At 42.6% G+C, this 26,565-nt stretch overlaps 1 protein-coding gene across 1 annotated transcript; it reads left to right on the top strand.

The window, feature by feature from the left end:
• Positions 1-10,489: 10,489 nt before the first annotated feature.
• LOC311123920 (metaxin-1-like) lies at positions 10,490-24,090 on the top strand (the record flags this gene model as incomplete). The annotated part of the gene is made up of 7 exons (XM_084158232.1): positions 10,490-10,531; positions 12,713-12,782; positions 13,917-14,002; positions 18,359-18,445; positions 23,100-23,176; positions 23,359-23,516; positions 23,879-24,090. 7 exons carry the CDS (start codon positions 10,490-10,492, stop codon positions 24,088-24,090), a joined length of 732 nt encoding a protein of 243 aa, XP_084014358.1.
• Positions 24,091-26,565: the final 2,475 nt, after the last annotated feature.

Here is a 26,565-nt window from a genome sequence, read left to right as displayed (position 1 = left end):
AAGGATGCTCATCCTTTGCCCCATCAATCGGACTGCTTGGCTGCCCTTGGTGGTAATGCTGTCTTCAGCACCATGGACCTCACGTCTGGATTTTATAACTTGCCCATGCATGAGGAGGACAAAAAGTATACCGCCTTCACAACACCATTAGGCCTGCACGAGTATAACAGAATGCCACAGGGGCTTTGCAACAGTCCAGCGTCCTTCATGAGGATGATGATGAGTATCTTTGGCGATCTTAACTTCAGCAGTCTCTTGTGCTACCTAGATGATCTCTTGATATTTGCCCCCAACGAACAGCAGGCCCTCAGCAGATTAGAGGTTGTTTTCCAGAGGCTACGGGAGCACAATCTAAAGTTGAGTCCAAAAAAATGCCATCTGTTGCGGAGATCTGTGAAGTTTCTCGGACACATCGTTGACAGTGACGGTGTTGCTGTTGACCCAGAGAAGGTCGAGGTCATCACCAAAATGTCAAAGAGGGACTTGATGGAAGATGATGGCTGCACTCCTTCAGTTCGCAGAGTGAAGTCGTTCCTGGGGATGGTATTTTATTACCAACACTACATACCAAATTGCTCCTCCATCGCAAAACCCCTGTTTGCTCTCACAGCTGGCCAGAAACGGAGAGGAAAGGCCGGGAAGTACAGTCAGAATGCGGGAGTCTACAGAAAGCTCAAACCTGCGGATTGGACCCTTGACTGCGATTCCGCTTTCGCCGGCCTTAAGGAGAAGCTCCTGAATTGTGTGGTCCTTAGCCATCCAGACTTTTCTAAGCCCTTGGTTTTGTCCATTGATGCGTCTCTTGATGGCCTTGGGGCAGTTCTGTCCCAGATACCAGAAGGAGAAACGAAGGCACGCCCGATCGCCTTTGCCAGCAAGACCCTCACTGGCTCACAAAAGAGGTATCCTGCTCACCGACTGGAGTTCTTGGCGCTCAAATGGAGTGTTTGTGAAAAATTCAGCCACTGGTTGAAAGGCCACACTTTTACAGTGTGGACCGACAATAATCCTTTGACCTATATAATGACCAAACCAAAACTTGACGCTTGCGAACAGAGGTGGGTGGCAAAGCTTTCCCCCTACACCTTCAGTATCAAACACATTCCTGGGGTAAAGAACATTGTGGCAGATGCCCTGAGTAGAGATCCGTTTGCTAAATCAGTGAGCCAAAGGTTGATCAGTGAGCCCTATGGAAGTCTTTTGGCCGAGGCGGAGGGAACCAAAGAGGAGAAAGTCCAAGATCTCTTCCGGAGTAAGACCCAGTGTCTCCAGGCACTTGATGCAGGGTGCTGTGTAACTATGGACCCCACTCAAGACAGGCTGGCCAGCAGTCAAGAACCCTCTCATGTGAAATCTGCTTGTGAAGCTCATGTAGAGTGGGAAAGGGGAGCAGAGATAAGAGCAACACAGTTTCTCAATGTTCTTCCCCAGGCGGTGCCCTCAGAACAAGACACACTTCCAGCCCTCTCCATCGGCGAGCTGAGGCACAGCCAGGAAATAGATCCAGTTATCAGGGAAGTCCTGCCACTCATTCAGAGGGGTGAGCCACCACCTAGGCGAGGGAGGAGGAGGTTAGCTCTTACGACCCAGACACTGTGCAAGCAGTGGCATCATCTAAAAGTCCAGGACGGAGTCCTATATAGGGTAACCAAAGACCCATTAAGCAGAGAGAAGAGGTATCAGTTTGTGCTGCCTGCTAGCTTGAAGGCCAAAGCTCTCGCTGGTGTGCATGATTTCGCTGGGCATCAAGGGCAGGCTAGAACAGCACACCTCGCCCGACAGCGTTTCTTCTGGCCGCAAATGGGAAGAGACATCAAGGAATATGTGAAATGCTGCCAACGCTGTATCCTTGCAAAGACCTCTGAACCAGCTGCCCGAGCTCCCTTGGAGAGCATTCGCACTTCGGCACCCATGGAGCTGGTGTGCATTGATTTTTGGAGTGCTGAGGACTGTAAGCAAAGATCTGTCGATGTGTTAGTCATAACAGACCACTTTACAAAATTGGCTCATGCCTTTCCCTGCGTAAACCAAACTGCAAAGCAAATAGCAAAGAAGTTATGGGATAACGTATTCTGCATCTACGGTTTCCCAGAGCGAATACATTCTGATCAAGGGGCCAATTTTGAAAGCAAACTCATAGCTGAACTCCTCAGCCTCACAGGGATTAAGAAAACACACACAACAGCATATCATCCCATGGGAAATGGGCAAACCGAAAGGTTCAATAGGACACTTGGCAGTATGTTGCGTGCCCTACCCCTGACAGCTAAGCAACACTGGGCCCAACAGATACAGACTTTGACTTTTGCGTATCATGCCACCACTCATGAAACAACTGGATATCCTCCATTCTATTTGATGTATGGTCGAGTGCCCAGACTCCCAGTAGACATGGTCTTCAAACAAGTCTTGAGGGATCCAGTCGTGGTGAATTATAAGACCTATGCAGAGAAACTGATGGCGAACCTCCATGTGGCTGCCGACATAGCTCAGCAGCATGCGAGGAAAGGACAGCAACATCAAGCTGATGGCTACAACAAGAGAGTTCGTGGAACCCACTTGAACGTTGGCGACCGAGTTTTGTTAGCTAATAAAGCAGAGAGAGGGAAGAGGAAGTTAGCGGATAAGTGGGAAGCCACTATGTATACCATCATAGACCGGAACCCTCAGACTCACGTTTACAAAGTCAGAGACGAAAGTGGGAAAACAAAAGTTGTTCATCGGAATTTGATGCTGGACGTGAGCTTCTTGCCCATGCCAGAACTAAGCGATGAAGAGACGAATGGAGCTGCCTCGGATGTGGCCAGTGAGTTTCAGCCTCCTTCTGTTGATGCTTTGAGTGGCCTAGCAGTAGATGCTTCTGAGGACCGTACATGTTTGTGGTTAAACGCATCCTCTGACTCTGAGTCTATTGGAGAAGCTGATGAGTCTGAGATGGAGAATGAGACGCCCCACTCTCTGTCCAGGAAGTCTGTTCAACTGACACCCACGAGAGCCCAGTCTAAAGAGGTCAGAGGCCAAGGGGAAAATGAATACTCACCTGTGAGAGACTTGTCGGATTCCAGTGACCCCCCTGATTTGCACATGACTGACACTGACTCTGTTGCCCCAATTGATGTTCCTGACTTAGATGAGACAGGGTCTTCGGACGTCAATTCACCTGTTACACTGATTGATAGTCAGATACCCTCCCAAGTACAAGGGTTTGAAAGTCAGGTTGTCAGAACACGTACTGGCAGGGTTGTTAAGGCAGTCGATCGCTTGATAGAGAACATGGTGCAAAAACCACTCACCAAGGGTTTTGTTACAGGAGTCAGAAGGTCACTGTCTTTCCGTTCTTTATTTTAGATAAATTTTTGAGATTGAGATATTTTTCTTTATTACCAGTAGTATGACCTGAGTCATGAGATGTTCATAATGGAGGGAAAGTGTTCCAAGATCTCATATGATGTATAAGGCATCATATTCACTAGAAGGGGCAGTAGCCTGATCAACTGCTGTTTTCTTTTAACTTACTTTGTAAGTAGCTTTATACGCTGTATATGGGAAATGGAGTCCCAGGGCTATCTTGGACCAAGTGGACAAGAGTTTTATTCTATATGTTTTTGGTTATTTTCCACCCTCGAAGTGTGAAGGATTTTGGTGAAATTAAAGAGGGGTGAATGTAACAGGTCAAAGAATTACAGATTTTTGCAACCGTTCATTTTCTATTTTTTATTTTATTTTGTGAGTTGATTTCACCAAAATATTGTATTGTTCAGCATTTCGTGTAGTCTACAGCTATTGGGAGAGTTAGTTGTGTAAGTGCGCCCTCTAGAGTTGGTTTGGTTATATGCGGAGGGAGGTCATGCTTTTCTCAGTCTGCATTGTACTCGGCTGGGAGAGGTATGTATTCACTTCGGCGTGATATAAACTTGATATACCTGTTAAAACTAAAACGTTTCAGTGCACATAGTAACTTGTATGTATATTATATGATGAGTGTACGTACATTTAATCAAGCTGTGTCGTGAATTTAGCCATTTTTGAGAGTTGAGAAATTGCTAACTTAGCTAACCTCGTGTTCTGTTTAGCTGTAAGTTAGCAATCATCATTCTATCCTCTTGTATGAAGCTCACGTTGTTCTTTTTATGTTAGGCGGATTCTGGTCGAGGGTAGAGTTTTGAACATTTTCTCTCTTTGATGTTGAACAGGTATGTATTCCCTATATCAGGTTAAAAATATGTGTTCATTTAAAATGTTTTCATGTATTGATTAGTGTTTAATGGCACTGAAAAGCTCAAATGTGAAGGATGACATGTTGCTTCGTGCATATTACTGTATGTATTACCTATTTCAAAGATGGTTTATGTCATGTTGCACAGTATTAATGTAAAGGCTAAAAGCTCAGAGTTTTTGGCAGAGATAACATGAATATGACACATACATAAGATATACACCAGATGCAATGTTTATTTTCCAATGATGTTGTATTTTATTCCTTGTATTTTTGAATGTGATTATACTGAGTCTGCATTGTACTCGGCTGGGAGAGGCGGATTCTGGTCGAGGGTAGAGTTTTGAACATTTTCTCTCTTTGATGTTGAACAGATTGAGAGAGTTGTACACAATAAAGTGCCTTCAAGTACGCCAGTGTCTTGTCTTCAGTGCACCGGAACACAACGCAGTAGTCGGCAAGGAACAGACCGCGCCGGCTACATAAACACACAGACACACAATCTATTCACTCCTGCAAATACAACAACCGTCTCTGTGTTTGCTGAGCTGCATCTCTCGCCCTCTTTCAAGAATAAATTCCATATGTCCATCTTCTATAAATTGGAGAGAAAAAAATTAACTCGTCTATCAAGCTTAGTTTTTTCAACAGATACAGTAGCTAGCTAACGTTAATTGAGCTGACGTTACCAAAAGTTGCTAACGTCATGTTAGTCTTAAGTTAGCTAGCTTTATTAGCCATTTTTTGCATATTTGGACAGTACTTGGTTAGTTAGTGATACTTGTCGGGTTCCAGCACTTGGATTCAGTGTCTAGATAGCTAATCAATTACTGTCAAAACCCTGCTCATAAAATGTACTAGGTAGCTAATGTTAGCAACACTAGGTATTAGCTAATGTTAGCAGCACTGCTAACTAGACTGGGTAGTCCCTAACGTTAGTTAGCTAGTTTAACGTTCTGTCAGTGCAGCTTTTGAGTCAACATGTTGAAATGTAAGTTACTCGAATCTGGCTTACTGTCAGTTCAATAACTCTGAATAACATCATCATGGGCTAACAAAATGTGCTATAATAGTAGCAAGCTAACAAAGTTTACCTCCGTCCTTCTCATCTTTGCGCTCTCTCCCTCAGAGAATTTCGCCCGCGCGCGCCGAAATAGAATTTCTTTGGAAGAATCAAAAATGACTTTGGAAAACCACTTTGACTCCGCCTCCTAAAGTGCCACCGTACACAGAAATGCTGGTTTTAGGCAGCACTAAAAAGGCAGGGCAGGGCTCATGATTGGAGTATTCAGTGTAGTCTAGTTTGTTTTACATCATCCCAGCAAATATGTGAACCCCTTCAGTCAATAGCTTGTGGCACCTCCATTAGCAGCGATAACTTGGACTAAACGTCTCCTATAGCCAGTAATCAGTCTCTGACATCTGTTTTGAGGGATTTTTGTCCACTGCTCCTTACAGAACTCAGCCACTTGAGTGAGGTTTGAGGGGTGTCTGGCATGAACTGCCCGATTCAGGTCCTGCCATAGCATCTCGATTGGATTTAGGTCAGGACTTTGACAATCCAAAACACAAATCTTCTTTCTCCTGAGCCATTCTATGGTAGATTTGCTTGAATGCTTTTGGTCGTTGTCTTGTTGGAAGACGCATTATCGGCCCAGCTTTAGCTCCTTGACTGATGGCCTGACGTTCTGTTCAAGAATCTCCTTATATACCTCAGAATTCATGGTTCCCTTAATGATGTGGAGTCGTCCAGGTCCAGAGGAGGAAAAGCAGCCCCAGATCTTGACATTCCCACCACCATGCTTGACTGTTATGATAAGGTTATTTTGGTGGTAGGCAGTGTTGGGTTTTCGCCAAACATAGTGGTGTTGATTGTGACCAAAAAGGTCAATTTTGGACTCATCGGTCCAGAGAATGGGCTTCCAGAAACCTTCAGGTTTGTCCAAGTGGTCTCTGGCAAAGTTAAGACGGGCAGTTTGTTTCTTTTTTGACAGCAGAGGCTTCTTCCTAGCAACCCTCCCATGAATGGCATTTCGATTCAGTGTTCTTATTGTTGAATCATGCACAGTTATCTGAGATGCAGCAAGGGAGGTCTGCAAATCTCTAGATGTTATGTTTGGGTTGGCTTTTACCTGATTTATTATTGTTCTTGTGGCTCTTGGGGATATTTTGGAAGGGTGTCCACTTCTAGGCCGAGTTGCTGTCATGTTAAATGCTCTCCATTTGTTAATTATTTGCCTCACAGTGGACCGATGGAGCTAAAATATTTTTGAGATGATTTTATAGCCTTCCCCAGACTGATGTGCTCTCACTACCCTCGTCCTGATATCCTCTGAAATCTCCTTTCCTCTCAGCATGGTGTGCTTTGCATTCACCTGGATTGGTAACACCAAACTGACCAGGTTTCTTATCCCGCCCAAACTCTTTCCTAACAATCTCTCTTTTGATTGGTTCATTTAGTAGTTAATTATTTACCCATCTGATACTACTTACCTACTTGATTTAACCAATGCAACTTGGGGTTCACTTATTTTTGCACCTGCACTAATTCCTTTTTAATTTTGTTTTTCTACTACATGCATGATTTCCTTTACATCAACATATGGTATTGGTAAATATAAACCTGTTATGTCAGATCAAAAAGACTGTTTCTGATTAAATGAAGATTTCATGGTAAAAACTGAAAACATCTGTAATTGCACAAGGGATTCACATACTTTCAAGCAGCACTGTACATTCTACAGACCCTACTGAGCATTCCCTACAATACATTTACTGCGGCAACCAGAATCGTTTTTGCTCTATTAGCCAATATGTATTGGGGGCATTTGTAACATGTTTTAAAACCCACATTTAATGCAAATTTAATTTAAATATGAACAAATATGACAATTATTTTGACAATTATTTTTCATATATCATGAATAAATACAGGTTGACACTTCTCTACTATTACGTGGGGGACTTTTATTTTGATTTGATTTTTTGATTTCCTAGATGTGAGACGTGTACAGGAGGGCGTGAGGCTAAGGAGTGTGTAATTTTGATGAAAGAATTGGTGTTTGTGTAAACTGTAGGGGTGACCATGTTGCTGGGGATCAGAAGTGTCCGGTGTGAGAGAGGTAGGTTGAGGTTGCCAGGGACAGAGTTGTAGATAAGGTTTCATATGCTGAGGCAGTGAAGAAAGTAGAGGAAGATGGGTCAACGGGGAGTGATCCTAAGAGGCTCCCGGTGAGTACTAGACTTTTGCCAGTACAGAGTGATAGGCCTACAAATTAAATGTGCTTCTGTAAGGTTGGTTTATTAGCGTTCATTGCCATGGCTATCAACTGTACCGCAGGAATGGAGTGTAAGTAGGTGTTGTGGTTGCAGCTGCAGAGAAGTACTTAAGTACAAGATTTTACTGCAGAAGCATTACACAGGTGTTGAATGGTAGTGTCCCGTCCTCCCAGGCTGTCGGCCTGTTGTAGGCTCAATAGTGGAATGGAGTGGAATGGGGTGGTGGGTTTGTAATGAGTGTAGGGTTAGTTGGCAGCAATGTTCCCTAAGCTGCGCGCAGTAGCCCCAAGACTGCCCCGCAGCTCCCCGCAACTGCCGCACAGAAATCAGTGGTGTGAAGTACTTAAGTAAAAAATACTTTAAAGTACTACTTAAGTAGTTTTTTGGGTAAATGTACTTTACTTTACTATTTATATTTTTGACAACTTTTACTTTTACTACATTCCTAAAGAAAATAACGTACTTTTTACTCCGTATATTTTCCTTGATACCCAAAAGTACTTGTTACATTTTGAATGCTTAGCAGGGCAAGAAAATGGTCCAATTCACTCACTTATCAAGAGAACACGTGGTCATCCCTACTGCCACTGATCTGGCGGACTCACTAAACAAAAATGCATTGTTTGTAAATGATGTCTGAGTGTTGGAGTGTGCCCCTGGCTATCCATACATTTTTAAAAAAAGAAAATGTTGCCGTCTGCTTTGCGTAATATAAGGAATTTGAAATGATTTCTACTTTGACTTTGACTTTTGGTACTTAAGTATATTTTAGCAATTACATGTATTTTGATATTTAAGTATATTTAGAACCAAATGCTTTTAGACTTTTACTCAAGTACTATTTCACTGGGTGACTTCACTTTTACTTGAGTAACTTTCTATTAAGGTATCTATACTTTTATTCAAGTATGACAACTGGGGACTTTTTCCACCACTGGCAGAAATATCAGCCCACAGAGAGAAGCACGAGATAGAACTTCACCCAACTTTCTAGAGCAGTGGTCACCAACCGGTCGCCGATCGACTGGTGAATCTCCAAGGCATTCCTAGTCGATCGCCAAACATTTCTGTAAAAAATCCAACATTAGCCTTGTGTTCCTATTTTTTTGTTATCTCTTTCCGCTGAGACTGACCATCAGATGCAGGCACCATCAGCCCAGTAAAATTAAAATAAAAAGCAAATTATTTAAATGTATGCTCACTCGGCTGTGCTGTAATACAACAACGGATCTATTACCGGTGTGATCATATAGCCTACCTCAAATGTTGAAATATACATTTTTTAAATGGCCCGAACAACAATGCATTGGCAGGGCAATTCACGCAAAGCCAATATGCGGTGACCTCATTGCTACAGTACTGTTTTTAGTTGGTCAATGTTGCATAGGCGTACGTTTTTTAAGTCATGTTAAAACAATATCTGAGCGGTAGATCTCGGCTTGCATTTTGACTCAAAGTGATCTTAACTCAGAAAATGTTGGTGACCACTGTTCTAGATTTTTCCCTGTTAACACTGTCAATGTTTCCCTTTACTGTGGCAATTGTGATCGAATCAACGCAATATTAGCCACTTTCATTGACACACACTACTCAGCCCGTACTCTACACAGACCTGTGCGGCATAAACAATCAGAGCTGCAGACCTGAAATTTGCTCATGGCTGAAAAAAATTTGAGGGAACATTGGTTGGCAGGGTAATAGTTTTTTTGTTTTCCCATTTTGTATCACAAAGTATAATGGATTTATACTCCAGTCCAGTTGGTAGCTGTAATGCAACATATTGGATGCCAACTGCCATTAAACCTCACCTAAGAAGAATATAGTGGCTGATAAATGGCCACTGCAATGTCCAGTCCACAATACGCATTAATTTGTGAAGTGAAATATGTACATTATTTACAATGGCAATTACTTTTAGTTTAGATTAATTTACTACTACTAACTAAATATACAATTCTCTGAGGTCATACACTGAAATATTTATGGACAGTAAACACGAGGCTAGGCTATTTCATGACCATGATTACCAGATGGTGTTTGTTTGAGATCATTGACAGTTTTAACCATTAAGGGGTTAGCCTAGTGTTTGCTTTGTATTTGGCATAGGGTAATTCATATGGTTAATTCCCCCAGTGAACCTCAGAGGGCTGTTAACGTAGAGATCCTATTACATTATTCTAAATCCTAATTCTATGTCTGTTCATCTAACTAACACACAATTAATGTTGATATCATTGTAAATGGTGGCACTGGAAAGTGACCGGCTCTCACCTTTGTTGGTGTTATAGGGACTTGCTTTGGACCCTGGCTGGCCTGTTTCATTTACCACAGCATTGATTATCTCACTGTCCAGTGCAGCTGTCTAAACAGCATGCAGCCATCACCATCACTAGCGGGGTTCAAAGAAACTTGAGCAAAGCCAAGAAAGGGAAAGTTAACATAAATATTTGGACACAGTATTTGCAGCATACTATAGTTATACTGCACTCTAACTGCAGTTATACTGCACTCTGACTGCAATCTTTTTTCGTAAGGGAAAAAGTGCACTCTCCTACATGAGTTCGCTTGTATTACGGTTGCTGTCCTTTCAGCATCACGAGCCTGACACACACTGGAGGCCTAGGTCCAATAGGTTTGCCACTGCGCAAACATTTCTATATAATAAATACATATAAAGACTGTTACAATTTCCCAGTCTCACCTTTACTAATAGTGAGCACACAACTTTCCAACAATTTCCCTACCAGCGAGTCAAGGAAATTGTGACAAGGTTTGAGGATATTTTTTTATGAAAGTGAAGGACAGTAATGTTATGAGTAAAGTAGGAATCCCAGGTTTCAATAGGCGATAAGATATATTAATGTTTCAAGAAAGGAATATATATATTTGGCCTGGCGAAGTGCTTTTATGCGCTGATAATTATGAGTTTTTTTACTCCTCTGGTCTAGGCTGGTCTCGGGAAGAAATTGTGGTCTCAGTCAAGACCGAGTAAAAATGTATCAGACACTGAGACAGGACCGAGTACTACAACACTGGGTAAAAGTCCTTACTAGAGTTATCTTGATAACATGCCCCACACCTACTTGGTTACCATGGCACCAGTGCATAAATTCCAACAAAAAATGTGTAGATTGGGAGCCACAAGGAAATTTCCTGCCGACCCATAAAGGCCTCTCACAATTTCTGTGGCCTTGTCATGTATTTTTAGGGGGTCTAAAACCCAAATGCTTGTCGAGCTTTCTCAACTTCCATGATTTGTATCTATATAGTCTGACCATAGATCTCATCTCTCTCCCCATCTCGGGCAGCTATGGCATATTCCGCAGTAGTTAAAACCATGTTAATGAACAATGTTCAGGTCACAGCTTCTGTTTAATCACTTAGGCTACTAGGTTAGTGATCTAGATCTGAACGTTTCTTTCGTGTCCCTCGAGCTAGACACACTTCAGCTGGCAAACCTAAATAGCTTTTTTCTGCAGGAAAGGGGATTTAAAAGCGTCTGGCAAATCCCACAGAGAGAAGGAAACACTCCCATAATTTTTCCTGTGGCAGGGAAAAATGTAATGGTTTTCATTCTCGTCTACAACAAAGTGGGGTTTCCCATTACTGAACCCACACGAGAGGGATGGGGTATGGTTTCTAACGTATGGTAGTAGCCACAATGCCCTGAGCCTTCCCTATTATTATAACTACATTCACACACAGAGGCCATGGCCTACTCTGAGGGAGAGAGGGGTGCACTTCAGCTAAACCTCATGCGGGAGGGGTACCAACGTTCTGGTCCGCTGCTGTCTTCATTCTTTGACTTTCTAGTTACCTGTTTTTTACTTAAGTGATAATGCCCGAGATGCCGGTGTTTGGAGGATATATTGGCACAGGTGTTGTTAGGCCCGAGACGAATATACCTTTAACAATAAAGGTATCTTGGTCAGGTGTAGGGTTGCAACATTCCAGTAACCTTCCTAAAATTCCCAGGTTTTGTACTTATTCCCTCCTGTTCAGGCCTTCATTTTAAATGTTTCCAAGATGAATTTCTAAATACATTTGAAATTTGGGCCAAGTTGAGGCTAGCGTACTTGGCTTGTATTTCGTCATAAATGGCAGCCTGTGTTTGTTTACTGTCCTGTAGGTTTTTATTGCCCTCTCTATGTGAAATAGGCTATGCGTTCCACTCCATCCCTGCAGACACCCAAAAACTAGAATGATTTATAGAGTGCTCCGAGCTTGTCCCTCATCTCACCACAGAGTGCCTCAATCCTCAACGGAATTTGCCAACAGTCCCGTGGGCGAGGGTATCTGTGTTTAATGTTTTTTAACTGCGGTTTTCTGGCAGGTTCAGAAAATGGGGGGTTTGAAACTCAGAAAGACCCTCCTCCTCTCATTTTTCTTCCCCCTCCTACTCCTCCTACCACTAACACCACAACCCAGCTAGATTTAAGTTAACCCTGTAAGGGTGACTACTTTTAGCCTACTTCATGCCAAATCAATTATTGTTTTAATATATTGAATGTATCACCCCTCCCCCTCAACTTTCAAGGGGCATAATTTAGGGAGCACAGGTTGGTCATTTCATTTTGTTGGCCTGACATGTCCCAGGGTTTAACTTAAAATTGAGGTAAATGGAAAAATTCAGAGACACTTGCCCTGTCAGCATAAGGCTAGTGATGTGCCCTTAAGGGTTTCGGAGCGCTGTACACCTTTGTCTTGTAAAGCCAGGATAATCCTGTATATTCCTGCCTTTTGAGTCTTCCTAACAAGATCCCTCTGTCTTTGAAGGAGCCGTTGTGTTGTTTTTACACTCACAGATTTTTCAAGAAGGTAATGAGTGATATAATCTGGTATTTTGGCAGGAAAAGAGTAATGCACCTCTCTTCAGTTCCAAAGACATGTAATTTTCGTCAGTGCGATCTAGATGAAGTGGTGGTTTTCTTGCTGGATTAGATTCTCTGTGGTAAATGAGGCGTCTCGTGTCATAAAGTAGGAGGCGCCAAAGTAATTCAGAAGACTCCATTATTGTGGTCCTGTATGGCTCAGTTGGTAGAGCATGGCGCTTGCACCGCCAGGGTTGTGGGTTCGATTCCTGGGGCAGCTAATACGTAAAATGTACGCACACATTACTGTAAATCGCTTTGGATAAAAATTTCTGCTAAATGGCTTATGTTATATAGAGTCATGGCACATTTTTCTCATCCGTTTCTCTATCTTTCTTTCTCTTAGGCCTATGCCAAGTTTGCTGGCGCTCCACTCAAAGTCCACAAGATCACCAATCCCTGGGGAAGCCCCACAGGTAATTCCAACCCAGGGCACTGCAATGTTCTGTACTGACATAGGTACTCACTACTGATGGGGAAAAAATCGATACAGTTACAATTCGCAATACTCTTTTGGATGATATTATGTCAATACTTTGACTTCAAGTATCAATTCAAATATTGTCCGCTAGGTAGAGTTAGCTAGCGCTAGTCGGCTGTACTTGCGCCAAAACTCCTGTATTTTTCATCCTTTTCAGCTTGTTTTCCATCTTCTTTTTAAATATTTTTTTATTTTTTATTTTATTATTAAATAGTGAGCCACCATGTTTTCAGCACTTTTATTTCCATGACAGATCAAAAGTCATTTTCTCATCCTCTCTTGTCTCTCTGCAGCAGACATACTGTATAGTGAGTAATATGTTTGGAACATTAAATCGCAATCGAATCACAATACATATAGAATCAGGAGAATCGCAATACATATCTTATTGGCACCTAAGTATCGTGATAATACCATCTTGTGAGGTCCCTGGCAATTCCCAGCCCTTTTACTCACCATGCCTTTTTGGGGTGAACCCGACTTGACACTCTTCTGAGTAAAGGGGTAGAAGAAGAGGAAATCCCCCCTTCCCCTCCTCACTGAACTCAGTAAAGGGTCACAGGTCATACAGTCACAGGGTCACACATCACCTGGCTCCCTGAGTAGAACATAGCCTTACTTCACAGTCTGCGTTCACTCACCCTTAGGAACGAAGAGAGCGATGGTTTTATATATGAGGACAGGGAGCTCTCACTTTCCCCCTCTTCTCACTCGAGTAGAACAGGGGTCACAGGTCGTGGGGTAACAAAAGGTCCGCAAGCACCTGACATTCTTAACTCTCCCAATACCACCTCCTTTGTGTGCCAGCCCATTTTGGCTGCAGCCTCCTGTCTTCTTCACGCCACAGTGGGTTCAGACGAGTCTGCGGTCGTAATGGTTACGGTCCTGGTCGTCTTCTTTGCAATCTCGCTACGCATCTCAGGAGATCGCTATATCATATTAATGTGGTTCCTGAGATGTTAAACACTTTTCCAGGTGTTGTGAGGTCTGATAATCTGCTCAGCGCAAATGCAATAAAGACAACCTTGAAAGCGCCCTTTAGGCTGACTGTTCTGGTCCCTCGTTTCAGGTACCTTGACGGCACTGAAGACCACGGAGGAAAGTACTGGTAGTCTTTCCAAATCCAGTAATATCATCATTCACCTTAGAAAACAGGTGAGTCCTATTCCCACCATGTATCTTCCCCTTCTCACAGGGGAGATTAATACTAAACAAGTGAAAGTCAACCTCTCCCTCCACCCCCCATCCCTTTACACAGGAAACATGTGGGTAACCATGCCCTGCCAAATTAGGAGCTGTTCTGTAGGAAACATATGTGTGTTAATGTAACACTAAACGGTTCTAACAAACAGGTGACTGACATCCGGAGCCATTTGTAGGGATCGTCATAGTCAGGAACTGATGTCCAATGTGTAATGCTTTTGGCCCCAAGGGATATTCTCTTGCTTATATATTCTGGTCATGCAGAATAAATCTTATTTTGCCAAGGCACAACTTGGTTTCACAAAGGTTTTCTTGAGCTCCAGTGACCACATGGTAATGATTAATCTCTACAGTTGGGTTGGGTACTAGTTATTTAGTTGTTGTGTTCACCTGAACTCATCAGTATAAAAAAGGGGATGTCCACACTGTTGGATTGAATGGGAAAAGGTTAGGTTCATATTCTTTTTTTATTTGTATTATACAACCATTCAACCGACCATATTAAGAAGTATGATTAAGAAACGTATTAAGAAGGGACACCTGCATCATTGTGAGGTGTCTTTCACTTGTGCCATACTGATGCTACTGGTATGCTAAAGGAAGACTGTAGACAAAACTGGAGGCCCTTACATATTAGTGTCTAGGGAAATGGTGGTTTATTGATCATGGACAGTGAGTCTTGGGGGTAGAGGTTAACTGGCTATGAGTTGTAGCATTTACTTTTATTGGTAGAAAGTCTTGGTATAGTGATTCACTAGGCTTAATTTTGTGTTTTAGGCTGGGTTATGAGCCACAGGTGTAGAAATCGTAGATCATAAACTCTATGCATAGATGGGAGGGGTCTCTCATAAAGTCACCAGAGGGGTATACTACAAATCATGATAAATGAGTTAGCCAGCTAACATGCCTTAATATTCAGAATATACAGTGAGGGAAAAAAGTATTTGGTCCCCTGCTGATTTTGTACGTTTGCCCACTGACAAAGACATGATCGGTCTATAATTTGAATGGTAGGTTTATTTGAACAGTGAGAGACAGAATAACAACAAAAAAATCCAGTAAAATGCATGTAAAAAATGTTATAAATTGATGTGCATTTTAATGAGAAATAAGTATATGACCCCTCTGCAAAACATGACTTAGTACTTGGTGGCAAAACCCTTGTTGGCAATCACAGAGGTCAGACGTTTCTTGTAGTTGGCCACCAGGTTTGCACACATCTCAGGAGGGATTTTGTCCCACTCCTCTTTGCAGATCTTCTCCAAGTCATTAAGGTTTCGAGGCTGATGTTTGGTAACTCGAACCTTCAGCTCCCTCCACAGATTTTCAATGGGATTAAGGTCTGGAGACTGGCTAGGCCACTCCAGGACCTTAATGTACTTCTTCTTGAACCACTCCTTTGTTGCCTTGGCCGTATGTTTTGGGTCATTGTCATTCTGGAATACCCATCCACGGCCCATTTTCAATACCCTGGCTGAGGGAAGGAGGTTCTCACCCAAGATTTGACGGTACATGGGCCCGTCCATCGTCCCTTAGATGCGGTGAAGTTGTCCTGTACCCTTAGCAGAAAAACACCCCCAAAGCATAATGTTTCCACCTCCATGTTTGACGTGGGCATGGTGTTCTTGGGGTCATAGGCAGCATTCCTCCTCCTCCAAACAAGGCGAGTTGAGTTGATGGCAAAGAGCTTGATTTTGGTCTCATCTGACCACAACACTTTCACCCAGTTCTCCTCTGAATCATTCAGATGTTCATTGGCAAACTTCAGATGGGCCTGTATATGTGCTTTCTTGAGCAGGGGGACCTTGCAGGCGCTGCAGGATTTCAGTCCTTCACGGCGTAGTGTGTTACCAATTGTTTTCTTGGTGACTATGGTCCCAGCTGCCTTGAGATCATTGACAAGATCCTCCCGTGTAGTTCTGGGCTGATTCCTCACCATTCTCATGATCATTGCAACTCCACGAGGTGAGATCTTGCATGGAACCCCAGGCCGAGGGAGATTGACAGTTATTTTGTGTTTCTTCCATTTGCGAATAATCACACCAACTGTTGTCACCTTCTCACCAAGCTGCTTGGCGATGGTCTTGTAGCCCATTCCAGCCTTGTGTAGGTCTACAATCTTGTCCCTGACTTCCTTGGAGAGCTCTTTGGTCTTGGCCATGGTGGAGAGTTTGGATTCTGATTGATTGATTGCTTCTGTGGACAGGTGTCTTTTATACAGGTAACAAGCTGAGATTAGTAGCACTCCCTTTAAGAGTGTGCTCCTAATCTCAGCTCGTTACCTGTATAAAAGACACCTGGGAGCCAGAAATCTTTCTGATTGAGAGGGGGTCAAATACTTATTTCCCTCATTAAAATGCAAATCAATTTATAACATTTTTGACACGCATTTTTCTGGATTGTTTTGTTGTTATTCTGTCTCTCACTGTTCAAATAAACCTACAATTAAAATTATAGACTGATCATGTGTTTGTCAGTGGGCAAACGTACAAAATCAGCAGGGGATCAAATACATTTTTCCCTCACTGTAGTTATATATATTTTTTAGAAAGATAAGCTTGAAATGAACATGGTCTAATTCAGGGTTTCCCAAACTCGGTCCATTCTCCCCTCCCCCGCGGTGCATATTTTGGTTTTTGCCCTAGCACTACACAGCTGATTCAAATAATCAAAGCTTGATGATAAGTTGGTTATTTGAATCAGCTGTGTAGTGCTAGCGCAAAACCAAAACGTGCACCCAGGGTGGGCCCCAGGACCAAGTTTGGGAAACGCTGATCTAATTGACTCAAAAACAAGTTTAGCTTTCAGAAATCAATCAATAGTTATTTCTGGTTCTTTATCAAAGTTAACTAATTGATCCTGCTTTGTAGTATATCCCTCAGATTGTGCAACAGAAGATTTTATCTTGTTTGTTTAGCAGTGTTGTGGTAAAGCGTCCACCGTATTGCTTCCACCTTACAGATTGAGAGGTGAGGGCCAAAGTGGAGTGGTAGGGATCGAATTGGGACCGGCTCATTGAAGTCCTATGAAAAGCTTGTGTTTTTTCAAGAAATTTGAAAAAACAATGATCTTTCACCATAGGAAATGGGTCTAAAGGCGCGCCGTTCAAATTCAAATGGTGTTTTCAAATACTTATATTGGCCTTAGTGTTCACAGTATTTATAAATGGATGACTGCTTTCAATTGCTTTCATTATACTTTTCTTTGGACGCTGACAATGTAAAACTTCATAGGACATTTGTTTACAAGGTGTGCAAGTCAGGGTCATGGCATTTAGTTAAGTCTTTGGTCTTAGCAAAGTGTTTTATAGTTATTGTGGCTTAGGGAAGCAGTTTGACAGTTATGCGTCTTGGCAAAGAGGTTTATGGTCAATGAGTCCTGACAAAGGGTCCATGGGTAGAGGAAGTGGACAAAGGATGAGTGGTAAGTTAAGGTGTCCTTCTAGGAGCCTTCCATTTATTGACACTGCTGATTGCCATGGTCTTTCTTTTGGTAGCAAGGTTTTTAATAGATGGTTTGTGGTGCAAGACTTTGTCTTGCCCACAGTGCTCAAACTTTAGTGCTCAAATTTACACTACAGAATAAGCTGGCAGCACTTTACTCCTAAAGATCACAGTTGGTTTTCCCTGTTTTAAACCTTCTTATATCATGGCATTGTTGAATACTTGTTTCTGATTAGCTTGAAGGGCATTCTAGAGCGTGGATTATTACCCTATAACACATGGTATACAGCACGGTAGAATCCAATGGCTATAGTTCATTCTTGCATGTTCTATTGAGCTACTGTACTTTTGAAAGCAAAAGTCAAATTGAAAACATTATTGGCATTGTTGAATTAGATTTTCATAATGGTAAGCTAGGACTGATGGTTTGGCTAGCTAAACTAGCAAGTCTGTTTCTTTGATTACCAAGGCAACTACTATAGCACAGGAGGTTGGTGGCACCTTAATTGGGGAGGACGGGCTTGTGGTAATGGCTGGAGCGGAATAAGTGTAATGGTATCAAACACATGGCTTCCATGTGTTTGATGCCATTCCATAGGCTCCGTTCCAGCCATTATTATGATCCGTCCTCCCCTCAGCAGCCTCCACTGTACTGTAGCTATCTAGTAAACTTGCTAGCTACTTCAGTGGATGTTGAACACATTCTTTGAGCTTTGTAAAGGCCTTTTCATCAGAACTTTTGCAATGCCTTTTTTCCTGGTGAATTCAATGGACTCTTTTGTAAGGGAGACCATGCATCCATGCTCTCATCTAGGACCTGATTTCCCAATATCTAAACTAAGTGGCTGACTGTCCTGTCTTTCAGAAATACAACGCTGACTATGACCTCTCAGCCAAGGAAGGGGCAGACACTCTGGCCTTTGTGTCACTACTGGAGGAGAAACTGCTGCCTGCATTGGAGAGATAGCTTCTGCATGTGGAGAGGGCTAGGGAGGGAGGAAAGAGATGACAGTTAGTAGATCGTTTCTCTCTGTTCACATACCATGTTGAACAGAGAAAAAGAAAAGGGAAGTGAGAAGAGAAAGAGCGGGTAAAGGGTGGCTATGGTGTAGCAGATCATGCTAAAGCAGGGGCATGGGATCAACACATACACAAACCATCCCCACATTTTAACATTCCCATTATCGCCTTTCGGCAGTGGTTGATGATAAAAAAAAATATCAAAGGTCTCGGCTCTTTTAGTCTGTGCCAGGGGGAGGAGTCGGAGGAGGTACCCCTGTGGATTCAGGAACGCTTTCAAGTCATTGAAAAAGCGAAAAGAAACTTTGTCTGACCCACTCTTAATAGATAGCACCTTTCTAAATGCTTTCGCCTGGCATGACCTTCCATGAGCAAGGTTAAATGCCAGGTTATGTCTTGGTAATGCAATTGCTCTCTTAATATTACAAGAATAGTAAGCTATTGTGAAATATGCTTTAGAACTGGGAAATATTTCACTTCTACTCAGCTTAAGGTTGAAGGGGAAGTAGGCATTCATCGTCAAAGCCTTTGAAGTCTTAAAAACTTTTGAAGCTTAATTGAGCATTGACTAGCAGCGATAGTACCCATCTCTATGGCCATGTTGAATTTCCATTCTAGCATACCACTTAGCGTGCAGCAATGTATTGGGCATGTATTCTTAGTAGTAGGTTAGTATGGACATTGGAACATGGCTCAGGGACAGTGATGGAGCAAGACAGGCTTGGCTTGCCTGTGTTTACTCTTTGGGCCCTGCGGAGAATCCTCATAAGTTTACCGTAGCCAACCTGTGCCGCATTTTGTGTATAAAAGTATCTGGCATCCTGTGTAAAAGAGGGCGGTAATGTAACGGACGACAGACATTGTGTCTCAGGGTGGAAGGAGATGCGTCTAGAAGCAAGCGGAAGAGTCTCAAGTACCTTCGACGACACCTGGGGTGACCCCTTGCATCTGCAGCGAGCCTCTGGGAATAAAGCAGCAGTATGGCCTTACGATTAGGGAAATGGGACCCCAAGATGGTCAGGTTAAATACTGTTGTGCCCCTGGTTAAATTGCATGCATTATGTCGTCAAACATCCAGATTTCAAAATAGGATTCCTAGCCAAAAGGATCAACTGTTGGAAAGTCAGGGTGGTCCTGTCCTCTTAATTCACAGGCGTGTTTTGAAAAAAGGTGCATTTGATCTTCATTGTAGTGTTGGATCTATAAAGTGCCCTTTGATCATCATTTGCTGTATGTAGTTGCTCTAGCCAGTGGTCACCAACCTTTTCTGAGTCAAGATCACTTTCTGAGTCAAAATGCAAGCTGAGATCTACTGCTCAGATTTTTTTAAAACATGACTTAAAAAACCTAAGCCTATGCAACATTAACCATTTAAAAACAGTTCTGTAGCAATGAGGTTTGTGCAGTAGGCTATAGGCCCAATACATTCTTACTGCATATTGACTGTGCTTGAATTATCTGCCAATGCTGTTCTTCTCAGACCATTTTGAAATTATATTTCAACAATTTTGGTATATGATCACAATGGTAATACATCATTTGTTGCATTAATTGAGGCACAGCTAAGTGAGCATAATCATTTGCTTATTTGTTTTACTGGACTGATGGCCTGCATCTGATGGTCAGTCTGAGGGGAGGGAGGGAGCAGTGGTGAGGCTGCCTCTCACCCGACTCACCGTCCCTTCTCTCTCCCTTCCTCCACTGAGAAAAGGGAACACAGTCTTCCAGCTTATGGCGAAACTTAAGTCGCCCTGCATTATTTCTGCCTCATGTACAAATTAATGTTGTTACTCCTATGACCAGAGAAAGTGAAATATTCCTCGATATTAAAAAAGACACAAGCCGCTAATAATAACAGCGCAAGCTTATCAGAATACTTTGCTATACTCATATATTGCAGCTGCAGTGCTGGTTGTAGCATTTTATGGCTTATAAAAGTGTTGAACAGAGTGTTGATAGTGCTGAATAACAACTTAAACATTAACTTACTCATAAACACAGCAACTCTTTGCTGTATTCATTGAGTCTCTCTAGTCATGGTTTTGAAATCTCACAGTATCAACTTTGCTGTGCGTTCGAGGCTTCTTTTTACAGTCTATGGTTCGAATAAACTGTGCAGACACGGTGATCTGAGCTATCTGATTGGCCAGCGGTAGGCCTATACTGTAGGTGCACTTGATTTGCTCTCTGGGCCTTCCGGGTAGGCGGAGTTCTATCTTCAGACACATGAAATGGTTCAAAATGGGAACACTTTGCTTTCCCGGCGCTAGGGCTGTTAAATCCAGTGCACCTACCTCCAACAGCGCGAAACAAATAAAAAATAGGAACGCAAGGCTTTTATCGTTGTTTTCTTTACAGGAACGATCGCGATCGACTGGTTGGTGACCACTGCTCTAGCGAGTACTGTATGGTCGCAATCTATGGCACCTGCCCCCTCTATTCCCCTCCAGCCATTTAAAGTGCCTTCAGAAAGTATTCATACCCCTTGACTTATTCTACATTTTGTTGTTACAGCCTGAATTCAAAATTGATAAAAAAAATTGTCAACCATCTACACACAATACCCCATAATGACAAAGTGAAAACATGTTTTTATACTTTTTTTGCAGAATTTATTGAAAATGAAATACAGAAATATCTAATTTACATAAGTATTCACACCCCTGAGTCAATAGATGTTAGAATCACATTTGGCAGTGATTACAGCTGTGAGTCTTTCTGGGTATGTCTCTAACAGCTTTGCACACCTGGATTCAACAACATTTATTATTTTCAAAATTCTTCAATCTCTGTCAAATTGGTTGTTGATCATTGCTAGACAACCATCTTTAAGTCTTGCCTTAGATTTCCAAGCAGATTTAAGTAAAAACTCGCCCACTCAAGAACATTCACTGTCCTCTTGGTAAGCATCTCCAGTGTAGATATGGCCTTTTGTTTTAGGTTATTGTCCTGCTGAAAGATGAATTCATCTCCCAGTGTCTGGTGGAAAGCAGACTGAACCAGCTTTTCCTCTAGGATTTTGCCTGTTGTTAGCGCCACTCTGTTTCTTTTTTATCCTGAACCCCCCCCCCCCCCCCCCCTCCCAGTAAACCCCCCCAGTCCTTAACGATTACAAGCATACCCATAACATGATGCAGCCACCACTAAGCTTGAAAATATGGAGAGTGGTACTCAGTAATGTGTTGTATTGGATTTGCCCCAAACATAACACTTTGTATTCAGGACAAAAAGTGAATTGCTTTGCCAATTTTTTTGCAGTATTACTTTAGGATGCATAATAATATTTGTATTCTGTACAGGCTTCCTTCTTTTCACTCTGTCAATTAGGTTAGTATTGTGGAGTAACTTCAATGTTGATCCATCCTCTGTTTTCTCCTATCACAGCCATGTAACTGTTTTAAATTCACCATTGGCCTCATGGTGAAATCCCTGAGCGGTTTCCTTCCTCTCCGACAACTGAGTCAGGAAGGACGCCTGTATCTTTGTAGTGACTGGGTGTATTGATACGCCATCCAAAGTGTAATTAATGACTTCACCATGCTCAAAGGGATATTCAATGTCTGCTTTTTTTTTACCCATCAACCAATAGGTGCCCTTCTTTGCGAGGCATTGGAAAACCTCCCTGGTCTTTGTGGTTGAATCTGTGCTTGAAATTCACTGCTCGACTGAGAGACATTACAGACAATTGTATGTGTGGGGTACGGAGATGAGGTAGTAATTCAAAAATCGTGTTTAACACTATTATTGCACACACTCAGAGTCCATGCAACGTATAATGTGACTTGTTAAGCACATTTTTACTCCTGAACTTATTTAGGCTTGCCATAACAAAGGGGTTGAATACTTATTGACTCAAGACATTTCAGCTTTTGATTGTTAATTAATTTGTAAAAATTCAAAAAACATAATGCCACTTTTACATTATGGGGTATTGTGTGAGATGGAAGGTAAGGAAAAGGAGGGTGACGCAGAAGAGAGGAACAAAGAGTTGACATAATTCAGACAGTGAGAAAGAAGAGATGGATGGACTATCATCAAAGGAGTCCACATTGAAAATAGCAGCTAGCTATTACCAAAGAGAGGCCGATGGATTGGCTCTTTGGTACCCTGACGTGGAGAGGGTAGTTCATAGTAATTTAAAAAAGCCAAAACAGTCTGTGTTTTCACAACACGTGGTAATTGGGTCAGGCGGGTCATCTCCATGGTAACCACATTCAGGAATAATTAGTGAGATGGTTTCAGGGCGGGTTTAATAATAAAGGGGTATTGTTCTCAAAGATCCCACCCTAAAATAGTCTGTAATTATATATATGTTTATGCTATATCAACATGTGCATTGACTCGGTTTGTAACTCTGGGATGGGCACTCCGGTTCTCGGGGAGAACCGGAGTTGCCCATCCCTGGTTTAACTAACTGTACACATAACAATGTTCTGGCTTCATTGAGGGATGGGTCATAAATAAGCTCCATGTGCACTTGCTTGCTGATGACCTTTTTCATAAATGGAAATACAGCTGATCAGGCTGTGAATGCTTCTATGTGTCCATGCTGATGGTTGACTGGGGGCTTTGCATCTCCTCCACAGCTCTACTATGACGCGCTGGAGTGCATGACCCTGCTCTCTCAACGCCTGGGCTCACACAAGTTCTTCTTTGGGGATTCGTAAGTGGCTGCTGTGCACAAAATGCAAATTATGTTAAATGTTTATGCTAAATTGCATGTATAACACATGTTTTCATGCGAAGCAAATTCTGTGAACGTCGGCTAAGGTCAAAAGCCACACTGTCTTTCATATGAGTGTTTATACTGTCATGATGAAGCCCATTTGTGCATTGTCTCCCCAGCCCATCCTCTTTGGATGCCTATGTGTTCGGTCACCTAGCCCCCCTCCTGATGGTGAAGCTGCCTAATGGGAAACTCCACCAACACCTCAACTACCTGGACAACCTGCGGCACTACTGCACCAACATCCTGGTCCTCTATTTCCCCTCAGAGGGCGGAGGTAAGTTCCCTGGAGTATTATTTCTCAACTCCGTTCCTCGAGTAGTACCCCCAACAGTACACACATTTTTGTTGTAGCACAGGGCAAACACACCTGATTTTTACTAGTCAAGTCAAGTGAATGATTGGTTGACTGGTTGTATAAAAAAGTTGTACTGTTTGGGATACTCGAGAACCAGAGTTGAGAAGTATTGATCTTGAGTACCTAGTCTAGCAGTCTGATACTCAACTCCAAAACACTGAAAACTCGAACTGTATTAAGAATCAATTGCAAAAAACTGGTTTTGTTAGGATCCGCTGTGTGCAGAGACTTCATTCTTTCTGCTCTTTGGCTCTCATCCCATTTTGTCTTCTCTGTTTTAGAGCCACTCAGTCACAAGGTGTCAGTCTATTCGGACAGTAGTGACTTTGACAACGAGCCCAATAAACGACGCAACCAAATCCTGTCGGTCCTGTTCGCCATGGGCTCGATGCTGGGCTATGCCATTTTGATGGGGATCGTCAGCATCCAGCATGTACGACCGCAGGCAGCGCTAGTGGGACCCCGCCACATCGAGGAGGAGGAAGAGGAATGAGCAGTACTAGCTCCGTGCAGGACTAGGGATAAAGAGACGTTGTGAGGGGAAAATGGACGTTCTCAGATTTATTCTGTGTACTGCAATAGGGGAACCAGGATTACGTTCCTCAAAAATCTCAATCTCCCACAATGCACGATAATCCTTTGTCAGAACAAACTACTCTTGGCATCCACCAACATGCCTAGTTGGGCCGTCTCTTTTTTTGGTGCTTGATTTTTGTTTTCTCGACATCCAGGAAGGCATACCTTTTCTTGTCTCAGAATCTTCAAGGAAGCTTTAATATAATTGAAGAATGGTATGCCTTTCCTTTTTTTAACCCCTAAAATCACAATGGAAAACATATTAGACAGAATTATACAGTAGAGCAGAGATATTTCACTGAAAGTTATTCTTTAAATTGTTTGAAATCTTTCCAAGGGGACTTTAGGGTAACACAGAGAATGTTTCTGTCACAATAGAGAAGGGAAAAAAACATTATTTATAGTTTGCCTCATGAACTGAGTATTATTTTTATCGATCACCCAAAGAAAGGTGACATTAAAACATGCATATGGTTTGGTTTTGGGAAATAATGATTCTGTACAGCTCTGCTTCCCAGCCCTATGCAATTAACCAGTAGACTGTAAGATGGAATAGCACTGAGTGGAACAGAATGCTGTCCCTCTTCCTTTCCTGTGATTTGGACGGAGTAGCGTTAAATGTATGCTCTTTTGTGGCACCCATGTTTCTTTACCACTCAACACTCTATTATTGCTTGTCAGAATTCTCCTTTCTGTCCTACCATTTTGTATCCTGGTGTGTGGGGTGTTGTCAGTGGCATGAAACGTACAGAACATAGATGCAGTAAAGAGGTCAATGGAACTCATCAAAACAATGGAAATGCCATGGGAAAGATACCGTGGGGTAAAGATCCCGAATCTCCTCATTGCCCCCCAGCAAAATTAGCCTACATTTAGGATATTGTTTATGGTATTTCACACTATGTTGAGGTAAAAATCGGAGTATAATGCTTGTATGGATGTTAACCCTAATATATGTTTGTCATCATGACCAAACAACTGCATTAAAGTTAAAAAACGACTTTGAATTCCACCACCGATTTCTTTATGCTAGCTATGCTACCAGCTTATAATGAACGGGAGTTAGCATTTAGCAGTCACTTCTTCTAAACTGAAAAGGGACTACTTCTAAATGTTATGCAGAGAAAACAGCCAAATATATCCAAATCTGACTTTAATATTCATGTTGTGGGCCTGTTACAATACATAAATCATGACGGATTTGATGAATATTCGCATTGTTAGATCAATTGAACTTTTTTACGCATCTATTGTAGATACACTACACTACAAAAGTATGTGGACACCCTTCAAATTAGTGGATTTGGCTATTTCAGCCACACCCATTGCTGACAGGTGTATAAAATCGAGCACACAGCCTTGCAATCTCCATAGACAAACATTGGCAGTAGAATGGCCTGACTGAAGAGCTCAGAATGCCACCTTTCCAACAAGTCAATTCGTAAGATTTCTGCCCTGCTAGAGCTGTCCTGGTCAACTGTAAGTGCTGTTCTTGTGAAGTGGAAACGTCTAGGAGCAACAACTGCTCAGCCGCTAAGTGGTAGGCCACACAAGCTCACAGAACAGGACCGCTGAAGCGCGTAGCTCGTAAATATCGTCTGTCCTCGATTGCAGCACTCACTACCGAGTTCCAAACTGCCTCTGGAAGCAACGTCAGCACAAGAACTGTTCATCGGGAGCTTCATGAAATGGGTTTCCATGGCCGAGCAGCCGCACACAAGCCTAAGATCACCATGTACAATGCCAAGTGTCAGCTGGAGTGGTGTAAAGCTCGCTGCCATTGGACTTTGGAGCAGTGGAAACGTGTTCTCTGGAGTGATGAATCACGCTTCACCATCTGGTAGTCCGACGGATGAATCTGTGTTTGGCGGATGCCAGGAGAGCTCTACCTTCCGCAATGTATAGTGCCATCTGTAAAGTTTGGTGGAGGAGGAATAATGGTCTGGGGCTGTTATTCATGGTTCAGGCTCCTTAGTTCCAGTGAAGGGGAATCTTAACGCTACAGCATACAATGACATTCTAGACAATTCTGTGCTTCCAACTTTGTGGCAACAGTTTGGGGAATGCCCTTTCCTGTTTCAGCATGACCATGCCCCCATGCACATAGCGAGGTCCGTACAGAAATGGTTTGTCAAGGTCGGTGTGGAAGAACTTGACTGGCCTGCACAGAGCCCTGACCTCAACCCCATCGAACACCTTTGGGAGGAATTGGAACGCTGACTGCAAGCCAGGCCTAATCACCCAACATCAGTGCCCGACCTCACTAATGCTCTTGTGGCTGAATGAAAGCAAGTCCCCGCAGCAATGTTCCAACATCTAGTGGAAAGCCTTCCCAGAAGAGTGAAGGCAAAGGGGGGACCAACTCTATATTAATGCCCATGATTTTGGAATG

This window comes from Coregonus lavaretus (assembly GCF_964263955.1).
Source record: "Coregonus lavaretus genome assembly, chromosome: 3".
Taxonomy (NCBI): domain Eukaryota; kingdom Metazoa; phylum Chordata; class Actinopteri; order Salmoniformes; family Salmonidae; genus Coregonus; species Coregonus lavaretus.
The sequence above is the reverse complement of the archived record's forward strand: the minus strand, read 5'-3'. Positions and strand labels throughout refer to the sequence as shown.